This window comes from Notechis scutatus, chromosome 1, assembly GCF_049901735.1.
Source record: "Notechis scutatus isolate UNSWTSFEM ecotype Mainland chromosome 1, rNotScu1.2, whole genome shotgun sequence".
Taxonomy (NCBI): domain Eukaryota; kingdom Metazoa; phylum Chordata; class Lepidosauria; order Squamata; family Elapidae; genus Notechis; species Notechis scutatus.
In genome coordinates, this window is record NC_142009.1 from 227,634,088 (window position 1) to 227,658,045 (window position 23,958).

The window sequence follows — 23,958 nt, forward strand, 5'->3', positions numbered from 1 at the left end:
TTCGGTTTTCATTCAAGAAGGAGATGCTTTTTGAAACATAGCTTATCTCAGCAAAATAATGCAGAGGGTTTTACAAGTAATGTGAAGCAAAAGTAAAAAAAAAAAATAGAGTCAACCGCCAGTAATTTCAGTAGATATTCTTGGCAGCAAAATAGAAGTGGCTTTCTACTGCTTAGTCATTGAAAGGCCAAGGGATTTTCTAAGTCTAAACTTGAGATTTCCTAATGGCCTTCAATCCAGGGATTAACTTGGCCCAATCCTGCTTTAATTTTTTTTGAGATCTGATAGCATTGCTGGTATTATCAGTTCTGTAGAAAGCCATAACCAGAAATGAAAACGGGTTGTTTCTCAGTCTCATAGATTTCATGCCCGAATCCATTGTCTCTTATTGTCAGTAATGTAGGTGATGTTCAAAAAGACAATTACAAATAGCTGCCAAACAAGCTAACAGTAGACAGCCCAACCCAAGAACTTCTAAGACCATTCCCTGATAGGGCAAGCCACTAGAACAAAAACTGAGAACAAACTGCACTCCTTACTACTAGCACTGATGATGTTGCCTACTTTGGGTAATGAAACGTCTGTAAGAAAACAAAGGAACCTTCTTTCAAAGGACAATTCATCAGCCACTTTAGAATTGTATCAGCCAGTCCTGCCTGTTTGCTTTTCAGGAAAGGGGGGAGTCTACAGGCAGGCTATCTTTGCTAGTTACTCACAATTCTTGCACAGGTGGCTAATAATCTGTTAATGGGCAAGCCTTAGTGTAGGCAAGAAACACAAATAGACTCAGGAAAAAGCTCTGGAGTGGAGGTGCATCCTGGTTTAAGCCAAGAGTTCAAAAGGGGAAAAACACTTTTGGCAGATTATCTACTGTAATGCCTCAAAGATGTTTTCACAGCTATTCTGGCATATTGTCCAGATACAGGTAGTCCTCATCCTTACAACAGCTTGTTTAGTAACAGTTCAGAGTTACAACGGCACTGGAAAAAAACCCCCAATTTATGGCCATTTTTCACATTTACGACCATTGCAGGCATCCTCATGGTCACGTGATCAAAATTCGGACACTTGGCAACTGGCTCATATTTATGATGGTTGCCATATCCTGGGGTCATGCGATCACCTTTTGCCACATTCTGACAAGCAAAGTCAATGGGGAAGCCAGATTCACTTCACAACCGTATTGCTAACTTAACAACTGCAGGGATTCACTTGAAAACTGTGGCAAGAAATAGAGCAAGCTCACTAAACAACCGTCTTGCTTAGCAACTGAAAATGTTGGGCTCCATTGTGATCATAAATGAGGCCTACCTGTATAACAGGAGTGTTCTTATTCAGTATTAAGCTCCTTTAAGTGGCAACTGTATATGCCATATGAAAAGCACACTGCCAACAGGAAGAGGCAACCACACAGAATGTAATCCTCTTCAAACTTTCTCCCCACCCAGCTCTGCTCTAAAATGGGTAAGATTATGCATATATTGGAGTGGGATTAGATTGGAATGTAAGGCTTAGAATTTATAAAATGCTATGTGGTTTCAAAGATTGCTAATTGCTATTGTGTGCATTAAACCCTTATTTGACTTTCTTGGGAGTACTTAGGATTCCTTTTGTTAAATTCTCACTAAAAAGGAAGGACAATTCTTCCTAAACTTTGCCTTGCCTTTTCTCTATATGAGATCAGCTATCCCTTACACTGAAGCAAATGGAAACCAAATCCCATCAAGTCCCCAGAGTCAGTTTCTGCCCTGAACTTATAAGTCTGCCAGATAAGTCTGCCATGATTTATCCACAGAGCACCCTGAAATTCTCAGTAATCACTGCAGGTGGGGAGTGAGAAAAAAAGGTATTGTTAGACCTTAATCCAACATTATTATCTAATTCCAAATTTAATTAGTTCCCAGTACCTGTTCGTCCAGTCTGCCTTTCTCTTTCAGCTCCAAATGGTTTTATTTGAGAATGGAAATTTATAACTATTTTTCACTCACTTGGGACCAAGCCAAGCAAAAAAGATACACTTCCTTTAGGATAATCATGGTGCGGAACTACAGAATAATGATGAAGGCTATTTAATGCAACCCCGTTCTCAAACTAGAGCATCTTCATGATTAGTTGCTCTAGCATCAGTAGAAGACTTTCCAGCTTCTGCTTAAAGGGAAAACCTTCCTGTGTATCCTTGTGGAATTGGCTCTGTGTATAGCATTCCCTCGATCTATTAAATTGGTAACTCTGTCAAAAATATATATAGATATGGTTAATTTAGTTTAGTTTGGTTTAGTTTATTGTCATCGCACCTCATACAACGAAATCAAACACCATCTTCAGTGCACATCATGACCATGAGCATGAAAATAAACACAAACGTACATCCTTCACCCTTCACACATTGAACCAGAAACCCCCGACACTACACCAACACTGCACAATACAGCAGAATTCAAAAGAGCTACTGCCCTGGGATAGAAGCTGTTTTTCAGCCTATTTGTCCTTGTTTTTATTATTCTGTACCGTCTGCCAGATGGTAATACTTCAAAAAAAAAAAGGGTTCCCAGAATGAGATGGATCTTTGAGAACGTTTTGAACTTTCTTAAGGCAGCAGAAGCTATAAAGCTCTTTCAAAGAGGCGTAATCTAGCATAATTTGTTAGTGACAGACCTTGCTGACTCCTGTTAATTGTAGCATGCTTATCCAAATATTCATGAACATGCAGTACTATTAAAAAAAATTTTTTTGAGGATACTTTGCTCAATAGAGTGTAGCTTTCAAGTCTGTACTTTCCCAAGTCCTCCTCCTTCCCCTTCTTGAAGATGCAGATGTTTGCTCACTTTAATGGGGACCTTACTAGGATGTTAGGAATTCTAAAAATAATACTGAGAGTGGTTCCACAATACTTCTGCCAGTTCCTTTGGTACCCTGGGATGTAATCCATCTGGCCAAGGAGTCTTGAATTCATTTAAACTAGGCAAACCTGTCTTACCCACTCCAAGGCTATGCTAAGCTGCAATTTCCTTCTCTTCCCCATCTCTTTTCACAGAAGAGTGCTCAGCTAGGAGGTGTCCATTTAAAAATCAAACTTGACTTTTTGCTTATTAATGTGAAGGAGTTTCTAAGAATGGATATTGACAAACAGGGAGTTGATGATGATGGTTAGAAATATGTACAAGTCCTATGAGGAAATATTCAAGGAACCAAATATGCTTAACCCAAAGAAGATAAGATGAAGGAAGGGCACAATAATACACAGAATACATGAACGGCCATCACATAGAAGTGAACAAAATTTCATTTTCAGGAATGGCCCTGCTGTATTGTACAAAAGATCTATATAGTCAAGTTTACATTTTTGAAAAGTCCAAAGGTCCCAGTGCCTCTGTCGAACTGTGGTCTAGTTCACATAACATTACTGATTTGATTTAGTCATTGTGTGCAGTAAGTTGTAGACTACAGCTTAGTGGGTTGTGTACATCCAGCTAATTGTGGAATATTAAAAAAAAAACACCTTGATAAACCATGGCTGTACATGTGAACCTAGTTGTTGATTTCAGCAACCAGCAGTTAGAGACTACATTCAAGATTGGCAACCGATTTGGAGCAGGGGATGCTTTAAAGGCAAACTGCTGACAAGCCTACTCTGGAGGGTTGAACAGAGCCAAAATGGATAGTGTATAAATATAAAAGTGAATGCAAATAAAGCGAGGGAATGTTTTCTTTCCTTCCAAATCTTCAAATGCAATTTTGCAAAAATGGACGTGAGCAAATTAACTTTGTTTGCTTCTAGGCTTTGTATATGTAGAGGAATGTTAACACACTGGTGGTCCAAAACTACATCCTGACCTTGAACTGAGGATTGAAATGCTTCCATGGATCTGGATTAGTGAATTAGGATGACAGACGGTTGCTGGCAGGAACCAGAATCCTGGGAAATCTTAGCTCTGGGAAATGATGGGAATTCCTTCACCATCCCATTCTATCCCACCTCATTCACATGCATGCAGAGGCCAAACCTTTCCAAGAAATATGTCTGCCAAATCAGAATGTTCTGCCACCAGACATGACCTTTCCCTATGTTTCATAAAGGTTTTGACATCAGGAGCATCCATAGATTTTTTGAGTCCAAATAGACCATTATTTCTGCCTGGCTTCCTCTCTTTCCCACAAGGAATTGCCTCCAGCCAGCCTCTCATTTGAATCATGCTGCCTTCTGCCCATTCCTCAGGACATCTCTTACTCCCAAGCTCAACACTTAAAATTTTGCCCACTCCTCAAGAGCGAGTTGAACTTGGAAACATTCTGGAACACAATCCTGGGGCAACTGTGGGCATCTTTTCCCACATGCCTCCCAATTTCACCAGGTGGCTCTGGCCCTGTCATGGAACCTGGGGGCCACATTCTGGAATTGTCATCTCCCTCTTCTCTTTTCAGATGTAGGTTTGGTAGAACTGGGGGGCCGTGTGGGGGGGTTATTGCTCCCTCCCTGCATGAAGATGTTTAGTCTGCAGCTCTGTAATAACCCTCCTTCTTCAGCACCACTGTAAACATCTGTCAGGGTCAATCTATCCCAGGGCTTAACCAGGCACAATCTCTGTTGCTTCCCCTACTCCCCCTCCTCTTCCTGCTATTCCTGTTTATGCAGAGGCTCGCCCAAGAAGTTGCAAGAAAGGGGGGTGGGCTTCACCCACTTGGGGTACAAGTTATTTTCCTTCGTTTCCAGGTTGCCCGAGCACACCTTCCAACAATTGGAGAAGTTGCATCAGTAGATTCTTGTTATGCAAACCAGTGACTCATGATGCAGTAATGAGAAATCAAAGCCCTTGAGTGAATGAGCCATGCTTTCTCTCTCCCCCTTGTTAAAATGCTGGCTGCAGAACGTTTTGGCATAGATATACCTTTCCATTGTGCTAATGGCACATTCTGTATATCTCAATTCTTGCAAACTCCTCCATTGGCAGAAAAAGATATCACTTTTCTTGCTTTATAATGACAAACTATGTAATTTCCTGCAATCAAAGACAGCAGATGTTTACACTCAGATATCACCAATCCCTGGCCCCTTCTTTACTATCTCACATCTCTCCTTCAGATTCTAATTTTTAAAAACAAATAGACATTAATAAATGTGTTTTAGATACTTAGAAAAAGAGCAGGTGCTACTATCAAGTCAGTAGGAGTGATCCATGTTGTGGCATGGAATGCCTACCTTTGTTTTGTAGTCAGTCTGTGGTGGACTAGCAGAGTGGGAAAAGCAGATCTGAAAACACACAGAGTCATATTTCAATACCTTCCTTTTATTCCTGGGAACTGGACAACATATGCATTAACAAAGTGAGATTCATAAACAGGATTTCTTCGAGAAAGAAGAAAGCAATTCTGTCTGACACATTTCATTTTTGAAATAATAAAGCACTGACATCTCCAAGGCCAGGTTGCAAATTTTTCAATTACGTGAATCTTGCTTGTTCACAGTACTTAAAACCAAACAGAAAATGGAAAGCAGTGGAACATGTCATGGAAAATATTGGCAGAATTCTAGAATCTAGAAAGAGCAGGTTTGCTGTTGTTAAAATACTGGAGCTGTGGGCAGTGCTGTTCTGGGATATTAGAACTGGCATTGTTGGTTGCCGGCCTATACATGAGAAACAGGGGGTGAAGCTGAGTTATTTGCATCTGTAATCCCAGGGACAGGTTTGCAGGAATCATGGGCATAAGCAGAGCTATTTACAGAGGGCTGAGGATTAGAATAGCAGGATGAGGGTGGAATCACAGAATGGAGTCAGAACTATTTTTATGGGGAGCCCTGAACTGGAAAAGGTCAGCAAATTGGGGTGAGGCTGGTTTACAGGAAGGTGGCAGAGGACAGAAGCCTTTCGCAATGCTAAAGGCAGTCCAATTTCTTTGTTACAGAACAACATTATTGGGCGATCACTTAAAGCAGACATTAACCCTATACTGCCCAATAAGACAGCAAATTGCAGACCACATAGTTTCCCAACTTGCTACAGAGCAAAGAAGAGATGTTTTAGACTGAGCTTGACACTGCCCAGCAGGATGAAGTCACAATGCCTGCTGTGCTGGGGAAACCAAGCCCAGGCTGGGGAATGTGCCATCGCAGCTCTGAGTGTGAGGTCCCAGAGACCCAAGAAAATTGTGAACATTGGGGGCTCAAAAGAAAGATGTGCTCAATGCAGTTTCAGATGTTCAGGCTTAGAGGTAGAATCTACAGATTTCTCCCAATCACATTAAAATTCAGGAATAAAGTGGATCTATCGGATACATAAGTTATTTTTTGGGGAGACCAAAGGAAACATTTTACTGATAGAAATCTTGGCTTTATCCAGCATTGTTTTCTTAGAAAGTTCTTATGCCACATGCCTTACTGACTTCATTTCGCATTCCAAGGCCTGAAGGCCTTTTGTTTAGGTTATAAAACATTGCCCATGTGTGGAGCAAAATCATCCGCATGCAGCAAAATGGGAACCTTTTAAAGTCAAGGACTAAGCTTTAATGTGTATATGTTTCTATTGTCTACTCTTAAATTTGCTATCTTAACCAGACCTGATTATGATCTCAAGATAAGCCTTCTCCAGGATGATGTGTCCCCCCCAGCCAGGTTCTTCAGAACTTTCAGTGATGCATCATTTCCATTGTTATTGAGTTTATTCTCTTTGCTGCTGATCATCCCCTTCTTGTCTTTCTTTCTTTCTTTCTTTCTTTCTTTCTTTCTTTCTTTCTTTCTTTCTTTCTTTCTTTCTTTCTTTCTTTCTTTCTTTCTTTCTTTCTTTCTTTCTTTCTTTCTTTCTTTCTTTCTTTCTTTCTTTCTTTCTTTCTTTCTTTTTTCTTTCTTTTTCTTTCTTTCTTTCTTTCTTCTTTCTTTCTTTCTTTCTTTCTTTCTTTCTTTTTTCTTCTTCTTCTTTCTTTCTTCTTCTTCTTCATCTTTCTTTCTTCTATCTTCTATCTATCTATCTATCTATCTTTATCTATCTATCTTTCTTTCTTTCTTTCTTTTCTTTCTTTCTTTCTAGCTTTCTTTCTATCTATCTTTCTCAGCATGATAGATTTCTCCAGAGAGCTATCTAGGTATTTACATAATGTGCTCAAAATATGGTAATCTGAGCCTAATCATTTGTGCCTTGAATGAAAATTCTGGATTGATGATCCTTGGCTTGTTTTCTTAGCTATCCGTAGTTTTTGTCAAGTCTTGTCCACCCTCAAAGTTTAAAAGGGTCAATCCTGTTTCTATCCTGCTTCTTCAAAATCTGTTTTACTTCAATAGAGGATCACAGGGAAAACCATTGCTTGCATGATTCTGATCTTAGTAGTTATAAACATATTATGAGATTTTAAATATTTTTTCCAAGGCTTTTATTGCTATTCTACCAACTATTTTATCCAGTGGTGTATTTCTGGACTGTTACTTCCTTTACTGTTGATAGGATCTAAACAGGAAGATACTAAAAAGAAATATGAGGGAAGAGGACAAAAGCATATCGAGTTTTAAAATTCATAGTACTTGGAATGTCTGGAGTCTGATTAAGCAATACCTCTGTGTGTAATCCTCAGCCTGAGAGAAATAGTGAGGGGTTCTGCCACTCTCTAATTCCTGCTATTTCTGTCACTGAATCATCTTCCTCTGAGAATACAATTGCTTTCAGCCAGGAGTTTTGGGGTACACTAGGTTTTTTCTCTCCATGAGCTGGAGCCCTCATGATAGGAGGTGCCAGTCACATGGAAGATTTGGGTATGGACACAGAGGCTCCGAGATGGAAACCACTGTGTTGCCATAGAGATGATCAAGTGTTAGACATGTCTGCTAGAGGTGGGTATTCAGCAGGTTCTGACCAGTTCTGGAGAACTGGTAGTGGAAATTTTGAGTAGTTCGGAGAACCGGCAAATACCACCTCTGACTGGCCCCGCTCCCATCTATTTTCTGCCTCCCGAGTCCCAGCTTATTGGCTGGGTCTTCTTTTGTTGCCCTGCACAGGAGAACGGAGCTGGAAAGCAGGTTAGTGGGGTGGGGAGGGAATGAGATTATGCAGTAACCTTCCCCCAGGAGTGGAAAGGGAATTGAGATTTTACAGTATCCTTCCCCTGCCATGCCCACAAGCCACGCCCAGAGAACTGGTAGTAAAAAAAATTTGAATCCTACCACTGATCACTGCATATCTGACACAGGGAAAGAATTGTTCATTGCTTCTCCCATATTGAGATTTATGTATTGAACATATTACCTGAGCTGGGTTTGAAATGGAAGCAGAGGAAGAAACAGCATAGTGCTGCAGCAGAAGTAACAGAGAATCTCTGTTTTCTATCCCTTCAGTTAGGCTTTCTTCTCTTAATCTTTACTGCTGTTCGTCCCCCCTCTGTTTTAATAGTTCACTGTGCAGGGGATCTTCATTCTTAATCCTTTTCAGTGACCTCCCAGTAAGTTTATAACATAATAGGGAATTTGCAGACAGTGAGTGTTTCCAGACAACTTGAACATCCCATTTTCCTGCCTTATTCTCATAATTTTATGGAAGTCTTTCATTTGTAGCTCTTTTTCCACTGCTTCTTCCAAAATTATTTTGATGGAAAGAATTGCTGCATAATGTCTTCTGATTCTTGCTGTTCATCTGAAATTGCCCCATGCTATCTTTCATTCATCCTTTTAAATCCCATACCTGCCCAGTAGCTAACGTCAACCAGAATCACAAGCGTTTATGTTCCAATAGAAGAGATTATCCGTAGCTCAGGGTTGAACTATGAGATTCTGATACCCTCTGAGCTTGTTTGCAGATATTTCATTATCAAATTAGGTAACATCTTCACTGCAAGTAAGTGTAGGGTTTGCTGGCTGTTTATATGCCATTGCTTGCCTTGTCAGTTTGGGTGGAGGTGTAGTTTCCTCCTTGTATAAACAGGCAGCAAATCCCACTTTAATTCACACTGTTGATGTTACCTAGTTGGGTAATGAAACATCAGCAAGCAAAACAATCACGCATAGAGAGCACCAAACACTCCATAGGTGTGTTATATACTACACACTACTGTAAAATCAATATATACCAAAACTAATAAAAACAGCATAAGAAAATAGAAACTCTGCCAAGATAAAACAAATCAAATAAACCTTTTCTCCAGTGGTGGAATTCAAATTTTTTTACTACTGGTTCTGTGCACGTGACTTGGTGGGCATGGTAAGGGAAGGATACTGTAAAATCTCCAGTCAGAGGTGGTATTTACTGTTATCCGAACTACTCAAAATTTCCGCTACCGGTTCTCCAGACCTGGTCAGAACCTGCTGAATGCCACCTCTGCTTTTCCCCTTTGGGACCAAAGCAAGAAATGAATGACTAGAGTAGATATATGTCTTCCTAAACACTGAATCCCCATCAGAGAGAAGTCCATGTACAATATACTGGTTACAGTGCTTAGCTGAAAATGTTCATATTCAGGACAGAGCATATTGAGACAATAGATTCTTTAGATGCCTTATTTTCTTTGGTGTCCAAGTTTTAAAAATCAAAATTGGCATTTTGAATTGAGTTTGGAAATGGGATCCAGTGTTATCTTCTGCTCAGAAAAAAAAAACATATTAATGGGGTGGTGGAAGAAAATAGCTTTGATGTTTACAATCCCAGCTTGAATTTTGTGCTCTGTTGTCTCCTATGGCATGTTCCTTTCATAGTAATATTTTACAATGTCTTGGCCCTTTTATTTCAGGAAAGGTAATTCTAAAAGGTTACAAATATCCATCAAATTACTGCAGTCTCTTTATTTCTGTAGTAGTTTTGTAGTCTGGGAAAGAAAGTGATGATTACAATAGCAGCAATATTTTTTAAAAAAACTTCTAATTCCCCCTAGAGTAATTTCTTATAGGGCAAAATAGATGGGAAGCCGCCATGGTTTCCCTTCATTTTTCCAAGGAAAATATTTTCTAAAATTAGCAGGAAGCGTAAGGATAGTGTTGAGACATCTTCATTCTGCCTTTTTTTTGTCTTAAGAAGATATTTTTGGGGAGTTTGAAAGTAGCCACGCAAAACTAGGGGCTTTTTCTGCAACCATACAGAATTGCTAAAGAGTCCCATCCTGGATATTTCTACAGGCTACCAGGTGAAACATCTCCATGATTTTAGAGTATTTTTATAAGTAACATTAATTCTTCCTTTTTGGAATCTTCCAGTGCTAGATATTGGTAATGGCATACAAGCATTTTTAGGAATGTTCATACTAGCCAACTCTGATATGGCATATTCATTTTGGCTGCACTGTTGTTCCTTTTAGTATCTGGGCTGTTGTATGATTCACTTGTAGTTTTATTGATGCTTTTTATGTGCTAATTGTCAGCTTGTAGTGTGTTTTAATGTTCATAATGGGACATGTACCCTTGCCAGTGTTTTGAGAATTTGCAGCTTTTGGTTTGCCAATTTGGTGGAGGTGAAATTAGGCATCCTGCTGCTTTGAAAATGTTAAGGGAGGAGCCCCCCCCTTCCAAATTGAATTTGTTCATAACTTTCACATTGATTCCAACTTCTTGTGCTATAGTGTAAGTCCTGGCAGGCTGATGACTTCCTAAAAATGTTCCACCCCCGAACACCTTGTGACCCAGCATGTGGGAATTGCCATGACTTCAACAATTATTCTGTATAGGGATCCATCCGATGCAGCCCATTTTGGCTGGGGATTTGAATTGCTCATTCCAATGACTCATGTCTTTCTTGTTGGTTTGGCATCTGCAGCCCTTTCAGTTTTGCAGGTTTGATCTTCAGGTCAGAAGCTGTATGGCTGGGGAACAATACTTGTAGATGATTATAATGTGTGTGTGTAATAGGGGGAGAGGGGGTTGAAAGAAAAAAACCCACAAGTGCCTGCACGAGTTGCTATACAGTGGAAAAAAAGTGGGTGGGAATAGAAAAATTTCCCACATGCTAGACTTGCTTGGGCCCCTCAGTTTTGTGTGTGTGTGTGTTTGTGTGTATGTATGTGGAGGGGGGGGGGGAATGGAAATCCAGAAATGCGATGGAACCACAACTCACTAACTCACTACTCTCCTTGGCCTCTCCGAGTTAGGCTCTTAAAGGGAAACTGCAGTCTGCACATGCCAAGTGACCCAGGTGAAGAAACATGTGACACCTGCTTTAATGGGTTGCCGGTTTCCTCCGCTGAACCAGGTCCAGCTTCACTCCGGGCCCCAGCCAAGCCCGGCAGGAAGGGGGTCAGCCGCAGGCTCGGCGCGTGGGGCGGGAGCAGGCCAGTGGAGCTGCGGCGGGGAAGTAGAGGAAGATGGCCGGATAGGAGAAGAAGAGCGCCGGGAAATGATTTAATGGCGAGAAGAAGGAGACAAAGCAAACCCCGCCGCCCTGATCCTTGTCCCTCGCCTGCTTCCGACCCAGCCCCAGCAGCTGGACGTGCTCGCTTCCTGAGGCGGCAGCTGGCAGGGCGAGCTGAGCTCCGCTGCGAAGAGAAGAAAGGCGAACTATTTTCCCTCCTGCCGCTCGCGGAACTGATACAACCCCGTCCGGCCATTCCACCCTTCCAGATCCCCTATTTAAGGCCCAGGGTTGGTGACCTCCGCGCTTTCTGAGCCAGTTACGGCTCTCAACGTTGCCGTGGTTTTTTGTGGGGGTGGGGGTCGTCCTGCCTGCTTGCCTGCCTGGCAGAAATTGGCACAAGCTGCCGCTCTGTTGGAAACCCAAGAAAGAAAGCCAGAGGGAAGATTAGTATAGATAATGCTGCGCATCCTAAAACCTCAATCAAGATTGTTCCAGCGAACTTAGCTGCCTAACAAGGAAATCTGCACGTATTCTTGTGAAACCCAGTGTGTGGGTGTACTTGGAGAGGGGGGGGGGTACCCTACTGCGTTCAAAGCTACTCCTACATAAACATATCTTTACAGCAAGGGCAACCCACAAGCCTTTCTCCACAGCTGAAGGGAAGTGCTTGTCGGCCATTCTGGAGTCTGCAAGAAGCTATGGCTGCCTCTGATGCTTCTCTTTCCAGTCAATGTCAAGCACCTGATTTCCCTTCAAGGTAAGGTGTGAGGAAGCTTAGCAGGGTCTGCACACTTTTGAGTAGCAGTGAAATAAGGAAGGAAATACTAGTTGGGAATGAGATTAAGGCAACTTCCTAGGGACACAACAGAAGAGGAATACTGCCAGGGAGTGATAGTGCCTTGGTTAGATGTAGGCCCCAAAGGTTTTATTGAATGTTGCACAGGCCTATGGGCACATCCTCACTGACTGGCTTGTCTAATACCAGGGTCCTCCTTAGCCCATTAAGAGTCAGGTTGCACAATACTTGCAGGCATAGAATAGCTAGACCAAAGCTTTGACAGGAAGTATTGCATATACTATAGCAGGGATTTATATAGGTAGTCCTCAACTGTTGACTGGTTATTTAGCAACCATTCAAAGTTAGCAATGGGGATCTCCCAAACTCAGATTCAAAGTTATGACAGCTCCCCCACCTCCCCGCAGTCAGGATTGCACTTGGGGCACTTGGCAACTGACTGGCATTTGCGGCTATTTGAAGGATGTGACCACAGTTTATGACTTTTTGGTGGAAACTGGTATTCTGCTTTCTTGCAAAACTGTCCGTTACGGATAATGGATTTACTTAACCACTGCATTTGCTTAATAACCATGGTGTTTGCTTAATGACAGCCCTGTTTGCTTAACAACGCCACAAAAAGGTAGTAAAAACGATCATGTGACCACTTAACCAGCACAATTTATGACCATTGTTCTGGGCTAAATGACAGTTGTAAGTAGAGGGCTCCCTTTAAGTCTCTTAATGTCATTCACCACTGCTGTGCTGTGTTACAAATATAGGCAGGCTTTATTCTGCCATAGCCATGACTATGCCTTAGTGGTGTTTTCAGTTCCTGGGATGAAAATTTATCCTATTAGGATCTTATGCCAATCTATCCTGGCATAAATAGTACTTTGTACTTACCTGTGACGGCCAGATTGGATTGGGGTAGTTACTCATCCTTAAATCACAACAGCAAAACCACAACAGCAAGGTCTCCTATGTTTTTTAGACAGCCAAATGAAGAGGTGAAGTCTTTCCTGGAAGAAATATAAACGATGGGGAAGGAGCAGAGAAATAGTTATTCCTGTCAAATTTCTTTATGCCAAAATCATGTTGAAAAATGAAATATTTTGTCAGGAAAGATACGTGTAATTATTTTGTATGGAGCTAAAATGCTTCCTCTACGTAAGCACATTTTAATAGAATATTAGGGTTGGAAGGTTCCATTTTGATGTCAAGTCCAACACCCTGTTCAGTTTAGCAATCCAAATTAGTGCAACCCTGATAGATAGCTCTATTGCAGCCATCTGGCAAAGGGCAGCTGAGTAACACAGCAGGAAAATAGTTTCACTGTTAAAATGTTCTTACTATTAGGAATTTTTCCTAACACCCAACCAAATTTTGCCTTTCTATAACTCAGACCATTATCCTGTGCCCCACACCATGGAGTGATAGAGGTCGCAACCACCTTTTGTGTAACATCCTTGACAATCATATTTCCCTTTCGGTTTCTTTACTGAAGACAAAATTTGTCCCTTTCTTGTAGTTTCTCTCCACAGGGTAGTCTTCTGTTTCTGATCACCTTCTTTGCCATTCTTTGTACTAGTTCAGTTTTATCTAAATGCTTCTTTAAAGTTCAGTGCCCAGAATGGAATCTGACCATTGCAGAATACAGAGGAAGAACTATTTCCTTTGATTTAGAAGACTTCTTTTTGATCTATCTGGCACCTTGCAGTGAGGTACTTGGTGGGGGAAGTATAAAAAGTTGGTGCAAATATATTTCATTGTGATTTTTGCAGTGACATATGCTTTGATTCTGTGTAAATGGCCATGCATATGGTTAGTGGTAACAACAAAAAAATGTAAAATTTGTACATATGATGGGCCAGTCAGCTTTGCAATATATTGTGCAATAAATCTCTTTGCAATCTCTTTCCAGTATCCTTAAATTGGTAGTTTACTGACCATTAGTTCCCAAAATAAGAGAGCACAGTAAAGGTTCGGATGGAAGTGGCAGTTATTCATGTTAAATCATTAAGGGAAAGATCCTCTTGATGTAACAATAGAGCAGGGGTTGGCAATTATTTTTCCCAAGGGGCCACATGAGAAACCAAGACTGTTGTGGAGGGCTGCTCTGCCAAGGCCACCACCGCAGGTTGGACAGAACAGCCGAAGGGCCAGGCAGGCTATAAAATGCCCAGATCTGCCATAGAGCATTATCTTGATTAGATCTGTCATGACCAAACATTGTGTTCACTGGGACTTTCTTACAGACTGAATCTTGAACAAAGCAAGAAAAAAGGGAGGGGAAATACTGTAAGTTGCTGGTGCAGTATAGTTTGAATGTTAAATAGGGCCTAATTAAGATAGACTATAAAAAGTGCAAAGATTTCAGTTTAACTTCAAAAGACAGTGGGGCAAAGGAACAAGTTTCTGTTTTCCCCCAGGAAAAAAATAATGACCAATAAAAGTCATGTTAAAGATGCCTGTTTGCTTATCCTGTTATTCCTCACCAATTACAACCTGAAGGCAAGAAGTTTCAGATGTAAGATTCCCAACCCTTGGTTTTTATAAGAATTGCCACTTCTGGACAGTGAGAAATTAAACCCTACTTGTGAGGTGCATATGCAATTTTATTTACAACAAAGCAATTCTGCACCAGTTGCCAATTGTTTGACACATAAGTTAATCTAATAAATAAATTATAAATTATACTTGTTATAAAATACCAGTAGTGCAATTATGATTTAACATATAAAATAAATAAATTAAGGAAAAGTGAAACTAAAGCATAATGTGGCATCTCAGAAATCTCCAAATGTTATACTGAATTATAACCTTAGTGCTGGTTATGTAAATAAGATTTTGGGAATTTCATGTTGGTTTTCTAAGTGTTTCTGCTTTCCCACTCTCGCAAAAGGGTGATGGGAATGGAAGTGGTACAAAAAAAATAAAGTAGAAATTGCAGTCTAAATGTTTAGAGCCTGCTGAACAATTAAGCGTAAGGAATATAGGACTATTTTTTAGGTTTGATGAGTATTTAATCATATTTACATAACACTGAACATAGCAGTGTAGTTGTTTATAGACCTGGGATTATTGCTCTGTATATTACTTATCTCTCATTCCCACCCGCTACTAAGAAGTGATTTCTTCTGCAGTTTAGTGCCAGGGGGCTAAATTTTAGAGTTATTGAGTTTGATCATGGCTGCCACTGTGATGGATACCAGATGTTCAATTTATGAACACATATGCAGAAGTCACTTTCCATACCAGCACTAAGGCTGCTATAGACAGGCACGATCAGATAAGGAGCCTCCTTCCATTTACCACGAGATGATAAAAAGTAGGGAAAATGATCTGAAATAAAGGGTTCAACCTTATTTGAGCACAACACCTCTGCAATTTGTTAAAGCAGGATGACTTTTTTCAGCTTCTTTCAGGAGCCTGAAAAAAAGCACTTTTTAAGAGTAGCTTGAATTTAAAGCAGTGGTCTCCTTAAAGTGGTGGGGTCTTATTTTCAGGTTTGTAATTAAAAACCTGAAAAAGCCCATTAACAGGTAGATGCTGTGCAGTGTCTGAAGCATTGAAACATACCCAGCTCTAGTAAAAATTAATATATTGAACTCTTCTGGACCAGCAGCTAATACATCTATGGTCATCCAGATGTCCTTAAACTTCTATTCCTAACATTTCCCAATACTACCTTGTACATGTAAAAATTAATCTAAGGCTATTGTGCTTCTTCTTCCCTAATAGTTTCTTCCTACCATCCATTGAAGAATTCCAAGTGATTTCCATGTAGCTCTTTCTGTTCTTCCAAAAGAAATGTTTGAGGACCATCTTAAAAAGCCCAGAGAGTAGAAAGAGAGTTTCATTATATGCAGAGGCACATGGATGAGGAATGCAGAGTCATTCTCCCACATCTATAAAATAAGACAGTTCCAGGCGTGAATGAAGTACCTCTTACCTAGTTTACAGCTGAAGAAGGTGGAGCAATTAAAATGCTAACAGTTTTATGTCAACAAATATCAAACAAGACTGAATGACTGAAAAATGTGTTTGTGTGTATACTGAAGTAGAGCAATTCAAGAACATGCAGAATACTGAACAACTTCACTGACTTCTACTTGCAAACAAAACTTTACTTAAAACCTTACATAGGTGTACAAGGAAAGAGATGAACAGGCAAGTTTCAGAAAAGGCAGTTCAGAGAGAGATGGGTTATCCGTTACTAACATCCAATAGATACTGGAGCAAGCAAGTTAAGAAAGAAGTTTATCTTTTCTTTATTGATTACAGCAACACATGATTGTTTAGATCTAGAACATATGGAACATACTGAGGTGAATTGGGCATACCAAAATACCTGATTATTTTTTATAGTAAATATTCTTTACAATGAAGAAGCAGCAATTGTAAAAACTGAATCTTAGGAAATGGAATTCAAAATAGAGAAGATAGCAAGATAAAGATGCACATTGAGCCCATATCTGTTTAATTGAAACAACAAACATGTTAATGAATGGCAATATTGGCAGAGATGACAGCTGGAATCTGGTGTGAGGAGGGTGGAAGCACTAGCAGTTGAGATATTTAGATGGAAATAGGAATAAAATAATAGGAATAGAAAATAAAGCAGTTTAGGTAAAGTAATAGAAACTATAATACATTTAAAAACTCAAAACATTATTAGAAAATACCTTGTTTTTATAGTCACAGTTCAAAATTTGGCTATTGCCACTATCTACTAGAAGTAATACTACTGATTAGCTAAATTCATACTGTAGAAGATTTTTTAAAAATCTCATTAGGAAATCTAATTGTGGCCAATGGTTAATTTTAAGAAGATAAGGTAGTGCTAGCCAGTATACTTAGTAAATTTACAATTGACTATGGAAAAGTAGAAGTGGTAGACAGTACTGTTTTTTGGGGGCTCAAGAATAATGAAAGATGGAGCCAAGTTTAATCCTACGATGGAAACAGTGGCAAATTTAATCAAGATGACAAATTCTGGATTTTACCAGTGCATACATACTATATAAATATATACTATATTTCTGCATTCATTAATTTGGTTCGGCTAACATGAATTTGGGCTTTTAGTCAGTTGTGCATTTTATGTAATCTTCATACATAATTCAGAGAAAACAAATTTGTGGGGAGTGAAAAAAAATAGTCCACATGTTTTGACTGATGGTAAAATGGTATGGGATTATATAATCTGCACTACAAATTGACAAAAATATAAATAATCATACTGTATAAATATAACCAAATGGGTTCCCTGGCTATGGCATCTTCTCAAAGATAAAGCTGCATGTCTACTTCTTGACAAGAAATATTACCAATTCTTTTAAAAAAATTGCAATCATTCTATTTCTCATTAAGTCCCATAGCTCGGCAGATGTTGCTTTTGATACCAGCTCTGTAGATACAGCTTTTAATTAAAGTGTGAGCAGATAGAGTCATGTAAGTCTCTGAACTGCCAAATTGACAGAGATTCAATGTGGGCTTCTCTGGCAAATCTTACTGATAATAGCAAACAGTTACTGTTGTTTGATGGTTTGTGATCTCAGGTTGCTAAGCAAACCCAAACACACCTTTCCTGCTTTACTGCAGATGCAATGGCATTCTCAGGGGTGTAGCATTTCCCACAGAGGATTGGTATGTTTGAGGAAACAGTTTTCCTTCTGCAACATGTTTGCAAAGGGGTGTGTTGCTTCTTAAAAGCTCTATGGAAAGGATCATTTCTCAGCAACCCCAAAAAGAAAAGAAAAATGCCAGAAAAATCAAGTGCACATTTTTCCCCCTTGCAAAACACACCTAACATGAGTTGCAATATAGTCTTTGGCATTTGTCCTTTGCCAGTGTAGGAAATCTGCAGCTCAGGTTAATTCAACATCTGTCCCACAGTTATGGGCCTTGTGAATCAAGACTTCCAATTTTTATTGTTAAATTGTTCCCACCTTCAGTCTCAGGAGGTTTTGTGAAAGCCAAGAAGATGTTAAAGTGAGGGAAAAGGAAAGATCAAGCAGGTTTTAACATATTTTACAGGGTGGGTGGGGAGTGGGTTATACAAAACAATTTCTATACTAATTTCATTTAACTTTCAACTGCTTTCTATTAACCCTTTGTTTTGCTCCTCATAGGCTAGGTCTCTTCCACCTCCTCCTCCTTTTTAAAATTTGACTTTGGAATCTGTTTATCTAAAACAGACCTGGGCTAGCTAATGAATACAGGTAGCAATGTAGCACACCACATACGTTCACCAAATGTATCACAGCATCTGTGTGGAGCCTGACCTCTATTTCTTGGCACATTATAGCTCAGGGAAAGGGAGAAAACTTTAGTATATTACATGTTCCTGCGCTCTAAAATGTGTTTTATCTGGATGGCTAAAAATTAAGTTGATTCCTAAAAACTTAATAATTAAGGTTATTTAAATGCAACAGTTACACTTTTTGCACTTATCGTACAACAATGGCTCAGTAATTCATACCATTAGCACACATGTTACTAAAATATTGAAACAAGCAGTTTTCCAACATTTAAAAACGAGATAAGGCATCTGGGAAAATTTACTTGGAAATTTCAGATATTTTACAACTCAAAATATTCAGATATTTTACATTTAAACATTAGTAAAAAAAAAAAAACCATTTCTTACTGAGGTATTATTAGCAAAAAGAAAAGGAAATTACAGAACAAATGCACCTCCAATTTAGAAGTTTTGATATAGTACATTATGATAAACGATAAGCAAAAGATCTTGAATGTTCATATAAATTATTTATATTATAAAAATATGGTTATAAAAATCTATGCATTCTGTAACAATAATATGGAAACGGTCAGTTAAATGCAGGATTATGTTGCAAGATTACTTATACTCCAAGATCATGGGACTTTTATGGGAGGAAAGTTCAATGTAATTTGTATTATGAACAAAAATGAAGTACTTCTTAAACGACCTCCATGGAAAAATATCTACTGAAAATATTTTTTGTAAGTTGCAGAAATTAATGACCGGTATCTAAAACCAGACTTCATGGTTTTGTACCTGCAGTTACATGAATCCAGTTTTCTTCCTACTGCCAAGTATACATTCTGCATAGGGATTCCTTGTACTTCAACCTCAGGACTAGACAACTTGCCCATTCCAGTTCTCAAACTTTTCAGTCAAAGGGTAGGTGGAAAGCAATTGAACTCAGCAATTGGGGGCAGCCCAAAGATGGGCTCTCATTTCCTCCTCCTCAACCCCAGCTACATCCTACATTAAAGGAAATTGGTGATGGCTTTGGTTTAGGATTGATCTTTGGTGGGAGAGGAAACCTGGGGGAGGGGGGATCAATCAGCTACTTTCCTTGCTTGTCCTGCATTAATCTCTAATGCAGCACCCCTCCCTGGTTTGGTTACTGAAGCAGAACAGGGCTAAGCAATAAGGACCTGCAGTACATGCCAACCATCATCTTTTTTTGACACTCCCAGGCCTGGAGGAAAGCCCTTTAATGTGGGTGGCCAGGAGGAAGAGCTCATACATGCTTGTAAATCAAATAGTGGTTGAGCTATCATTGTTGCTCCACCCTGTATGATTCAGGTGGCTGCTTCCTCAATTATTATTATTCTGGCTGGTCACGCAATCACCCAGATGTTTAGATCGAATTTTTGTCCACCTATTGAATCCTTCCCAAGGACCTGGGATAGGCAGGTGTTTAATAATATTTAAAAGATTTCATCTCAGGATGATGATACATTAATATTGTTAGTCTCACAATCAGTCAGATGTTTAGGCTAAATTTGGCATTTTTATCCACTTACCAAGTCCTTTCCAAGAGCTTAGGATAGGCAGATATAGTTGTTTTAACAGTATTAAAGGTATTGTTGCAGGATATCAGCTGTTCCAAGTAAAACGGACTTTTGCAATTGACTGATGTTGATTTTGTCAATGCTAATGGTGCTCAAGTGGTGCTCACCATCTCTTGGAATTACACCCAAACTACTACTATTGTTCATTTTTCCCCACCTCCTCCTGCTGAATGTTCTTGCATTGAACATCATAATCTTTTGAGACAACAATTTTTTTTTAAGCTGCAAAAATGTTCCAGGTATCAGGAAGTTTTCTAGTGACTCATCAGTAGCAGCAAGTCAACATCAGACACTTTGGTTTCGGGTTCACCCCCTTTCCACCCCACCCAAAGTTATCCTTCAACAGAAAAGGAATATTTGGACTGAAAACCCACCAGGGCATTTTCACAGCCTTGTGATGCACCAATACGTTTGCCTTTGCTTAAGGCAGATTTTGATACAGTAGTGAATGTCTGATGCTGAGGAGTGCTGGAGAACCAATCTCTTGTTTTTCACAAGCTATTTTTCTTCCTTGTAGCTGTTCTCTGTAAAACCTTGAATCTGCTTTTCTACTATACATAAGTGCGTGCGTGCACACAGACACAAACGTGTATCTATTTCCTTCAAAGAAATTCCATATAATTTCCCCAAAGAAATCAAGTCCTAGTTCATAGTCTATTTTCAGAGACTAATTTTATAAGGAAAAAAATGGACTTGTGCTTTCTGTCAGAATGGATATAAACTAAATAAAATAGTTATTGAGTTATTCCTGAACTGAAGGTATGAAAAATACACGCAGTTCATTTTTGGGGGGTGGGGGGAAGAGTTAACTATTGATTTAGGTAAATTCTAATGATCATCTACATTTTTCAACAAATGCTCAAAACTGATTGTGTGAATCCAGTCACTGCAGGGTTTAAAAAGATGTCAAGATCTAAAGTAGGAGAAATATAAAGACAATACCCGTAGGACGTGAAATAGGAAGAAACATATCACCTAAATGAAAGACAGGATTTTTCAATTTTTTTCTGGCCTTGGAAACTGTTAATTACCTTTTTTAAAAAAACCAGAATCTCTAATTAAGAGGCAAAGCTCTTAATGATAGAAAATTGGCTGCATTCAAGTAAACTTTTTTTTAAACTTAGTCTCACAAAACGCCACCAAATTCTCACAGAACTCTAGTTTGAAAAACTTTGTAGCCTTACTGTGAACAAAAGAGGCATTTGTATATTGAAACAGACTATTAGTTCACCTAGGGATAGACAAAATGGTATCCTCCAGATATTTTGAACTTAAAACAGGCCTAGTCAACACAATCAGTATCAATGGACTGGGGAAATTATATCCAAAACATCTGGAAGGTCCCAGATCTCTAACCTTATTCTAGGAAATGAACCTGAAATGTTGTACAACTTGCTATTGAATTTTGAGAGAGAATGGAATTTTGTTTCCATTTTCTCACATTCTGTGTGTATGTTTTTGTGTTGATTAAAGTTCACATAGTACTTAAAGTGCTGGATTTGAGCTAGTGGTCTTATTCCTGTTTCTTATAAGAGATTATTGTTGCAATGGCAAATTGTACAATTACGTGTTATTGTGAAAAGGCTACTATAATCTTTATTTAAACAATGAGATACAGTGTCAGCTTGCTAATGCATTCTGTTTGGGAAAAATAGTTTCTCCATTACGTTAAGAATTTGGAGATGGCATCTGATGATGTATATGAAATGTTTCACTATGTGACATTGCATTGCAGAAATACCATTTCACAATGTTCTACATTCAGTTGTCTTATTAGGTCAGCCCAAGTATCACGTGTTTACTGCAGCTTCCTATAGACATTAGCAATTAAACCAATAATCTTGAGCTATGCCATGGGAAACCCATAAGGCTGTACTTGGTTCCTTTATTATCTTAAAGGCTCTTTCTCACGAGCATGAAGCGCATGGCCTCCAGTTCTTCAGTGGTTGCTAGTAGCATTGTCCTAATCATTTTAGAATGGACTACGTAAGGAAATCAATTGGTGAAGTCTTTGTTTTTCCTCTCACTCACTAAGGCATCATCTACCAGGATGTGGTGGGGCAGATGTGAGGGAAGGTAAATGGAATGGGAAGGAGACTTGGATAAACAATGAATCCTTGGTTAGTGCTGCAAGGGAATGGCAATGCTGGCAATTAGTGGCCATTGCCAGAAACACCACAATAGCTGCCTGTGGATCAGCAAAAGGTGGTGGGAAAAGGCAAAATGGGACTACATTCCTGTCCCAAATAATAGAAACAATTTTTAAAAAAGGATGGTCATGTGAAACTGCAGATACAGTGGTAAACCTTAGAAAGGGAGTTTGGTGGTGGTTAGCATGCTGGCCTGGAAACCAGGAGACTGTGAGTTCCAGTCCTATCCTAAGCATGAAAGCTAGCTCAGTGACCTTAGATCAGGGGTGTCAAACTGGTGGCCCATGGGCTAGATGCGTCATATGCAGGCCACGCCCACCCCAGCTCCACAAAGGGAAAAAAATGCTGCAATATGTCACGTGACGGCAATGTGATGCCACGAGTTTGACATTCGTGCCTTAGACCAGTCAGTCCCTCTCAACCCAACTCACCTCACAGGATTATTGTGAGGAAAGCAGGAGCGGGAAGGAGTATTATGTATGTTTGCCAGCTTACGTATTTTATAAAAATAAGGTGCAATAAAAATCTAATAAATACACAAAAATAAACAAAAAACCTCTAATGCACTTATTGATGTCAGAATCAGGAGCAAACATCTGGCAAAACCAGGCTTGCTTTCTTGGTTTAAACTGACTTCCTGCGTAGCATAGGACTATCATACGTTCAAAAGAGCAGTGAAGTTATTTTTTTAGCAAGAAAAAAAAACACGTCTAGTGTTCTTTTTAAAAAGCACCTTGACATTAAGACCCAGCAAACATTTTGACAGGTGCTAGTCAGCCCTATATGGACAGAGGTCTCTATGAAAACCAGGTGATCAGCCTCTCTTGTACTCCGAGCCAAAATGGTCTGGCGGAAAGAGACGCCTGAGCAGAGGGGAAGGACCTGGCTGCAGAAACCGAAGCCTCCGTTGGAGCTGGGCAGATCTGAGCAAGGCCGTGTCGTCGGTCCCATCACTGATGAAATGTTCTAGATTGCATCCATGACCAGAAGAAGGGAGAAAACTGTTCTAAATCTGGAACACCTAAGTTGCCTTCCACTAAATGTGCATTTTGGGAAATGTAAGGAGTGAGGAAGAAAGAGTACTGATCAATTGTGTGGCTGGTCTTATGCATAGGTAGTGGTAGAAATAGTTGATATCATAGGGTCATTTGAAGAAAAAAAAGACTCCCATTTGTCTAAAAAGGAAGAGTAAGAGACAATCTGAGGCCGAATAACCACACTCAATCAAAGGCTGTCAGAAAAGCTATATGAATAAAGCAGATGAATCATCCATAGGGTGTCTGCCAGTTTCTTGTTTGCTGTAGTCCACTGGTAATCAGCATGGTGATTAGGATAGCCCTAATTTAGTTCACAGGTACTAAATGTTCTGATTCAGAATGGATGGCGCCTTCGGTTGAAACTGCCCTTAGAATAGGGATGAGCAAGCTTCTAGTGACTGGTATCCAGGCTGAACACTTTGCAAAACCACATGATCAAGCAAGAGGTGGAAAGCAGTGCATCATGTACAAACGGGCAGGACAAAGTTTTTCCTGTTTGCGGGTTGTGAGATTTATTTTCTTTTGAATGGTGCCAAACTTACTTTAGCTACGTGTTATGCTGCAGTATTTATTTCCAGTCTCAAAAAGATGGAAACTATGCTGACAACCTTCAGCAAGGCAGATTTTACAAGAGATGCAAAGAAATGGTTATTCACCCATCTCTTAAATGCAGGGGAAACTTAATCTGGAAAGCAAGATGCCTAAAAGGAAAACTAGACCAGGTACAACTTTATTTCACAGTGAGCTTCCAGGAAGATGCTGTGGCTCATAGTGCTAATGTGATTTGTGGTCACATTCAAACCGAGATATCTGGCAGGAAATACTGTTCTTTTCTGCTAGTAAAGATCATTTTTTTAATGCTGTCTTTTCTGAGACATCCCATCCCAGAAAAG

The 23,958-nt window shown here is 39.6% G+C and overlaps 1 protein-coding gene across 2 annotated transcripts in view; it reads left to right on the forward strand.

Annotated features, from left to right (window-relative positions):
- CLCF1 (cardiotrophin like cytokine factor 1) overlaps positions 1 to 23,958 on the forward strand; it is a 49,256-nt gene that overhangs the window by 15,158 nt on the left and 10,140 nt on the right. Inside the window, exon 1 of one of the 2 annotated variants that reach the window (XM_087950472.1) lies at positions 11,109 to 12,006. The exons of the other annotated variant lie outside the window; for it this stretch is intronic. Within the exon in view, the coding sequence (XP_087806598.1) occupies positions 11,961 to 12,006 (46 nt within the window). The 5' untranslated portion in view covers positions 11,109 to 11,960. Of the gene's footprint in view, positions 1 to 11,108; positions 12,007 to 23,958 lie in introns of those variants that run through there. 2 annotated transcript variants of the gene reach the window in all.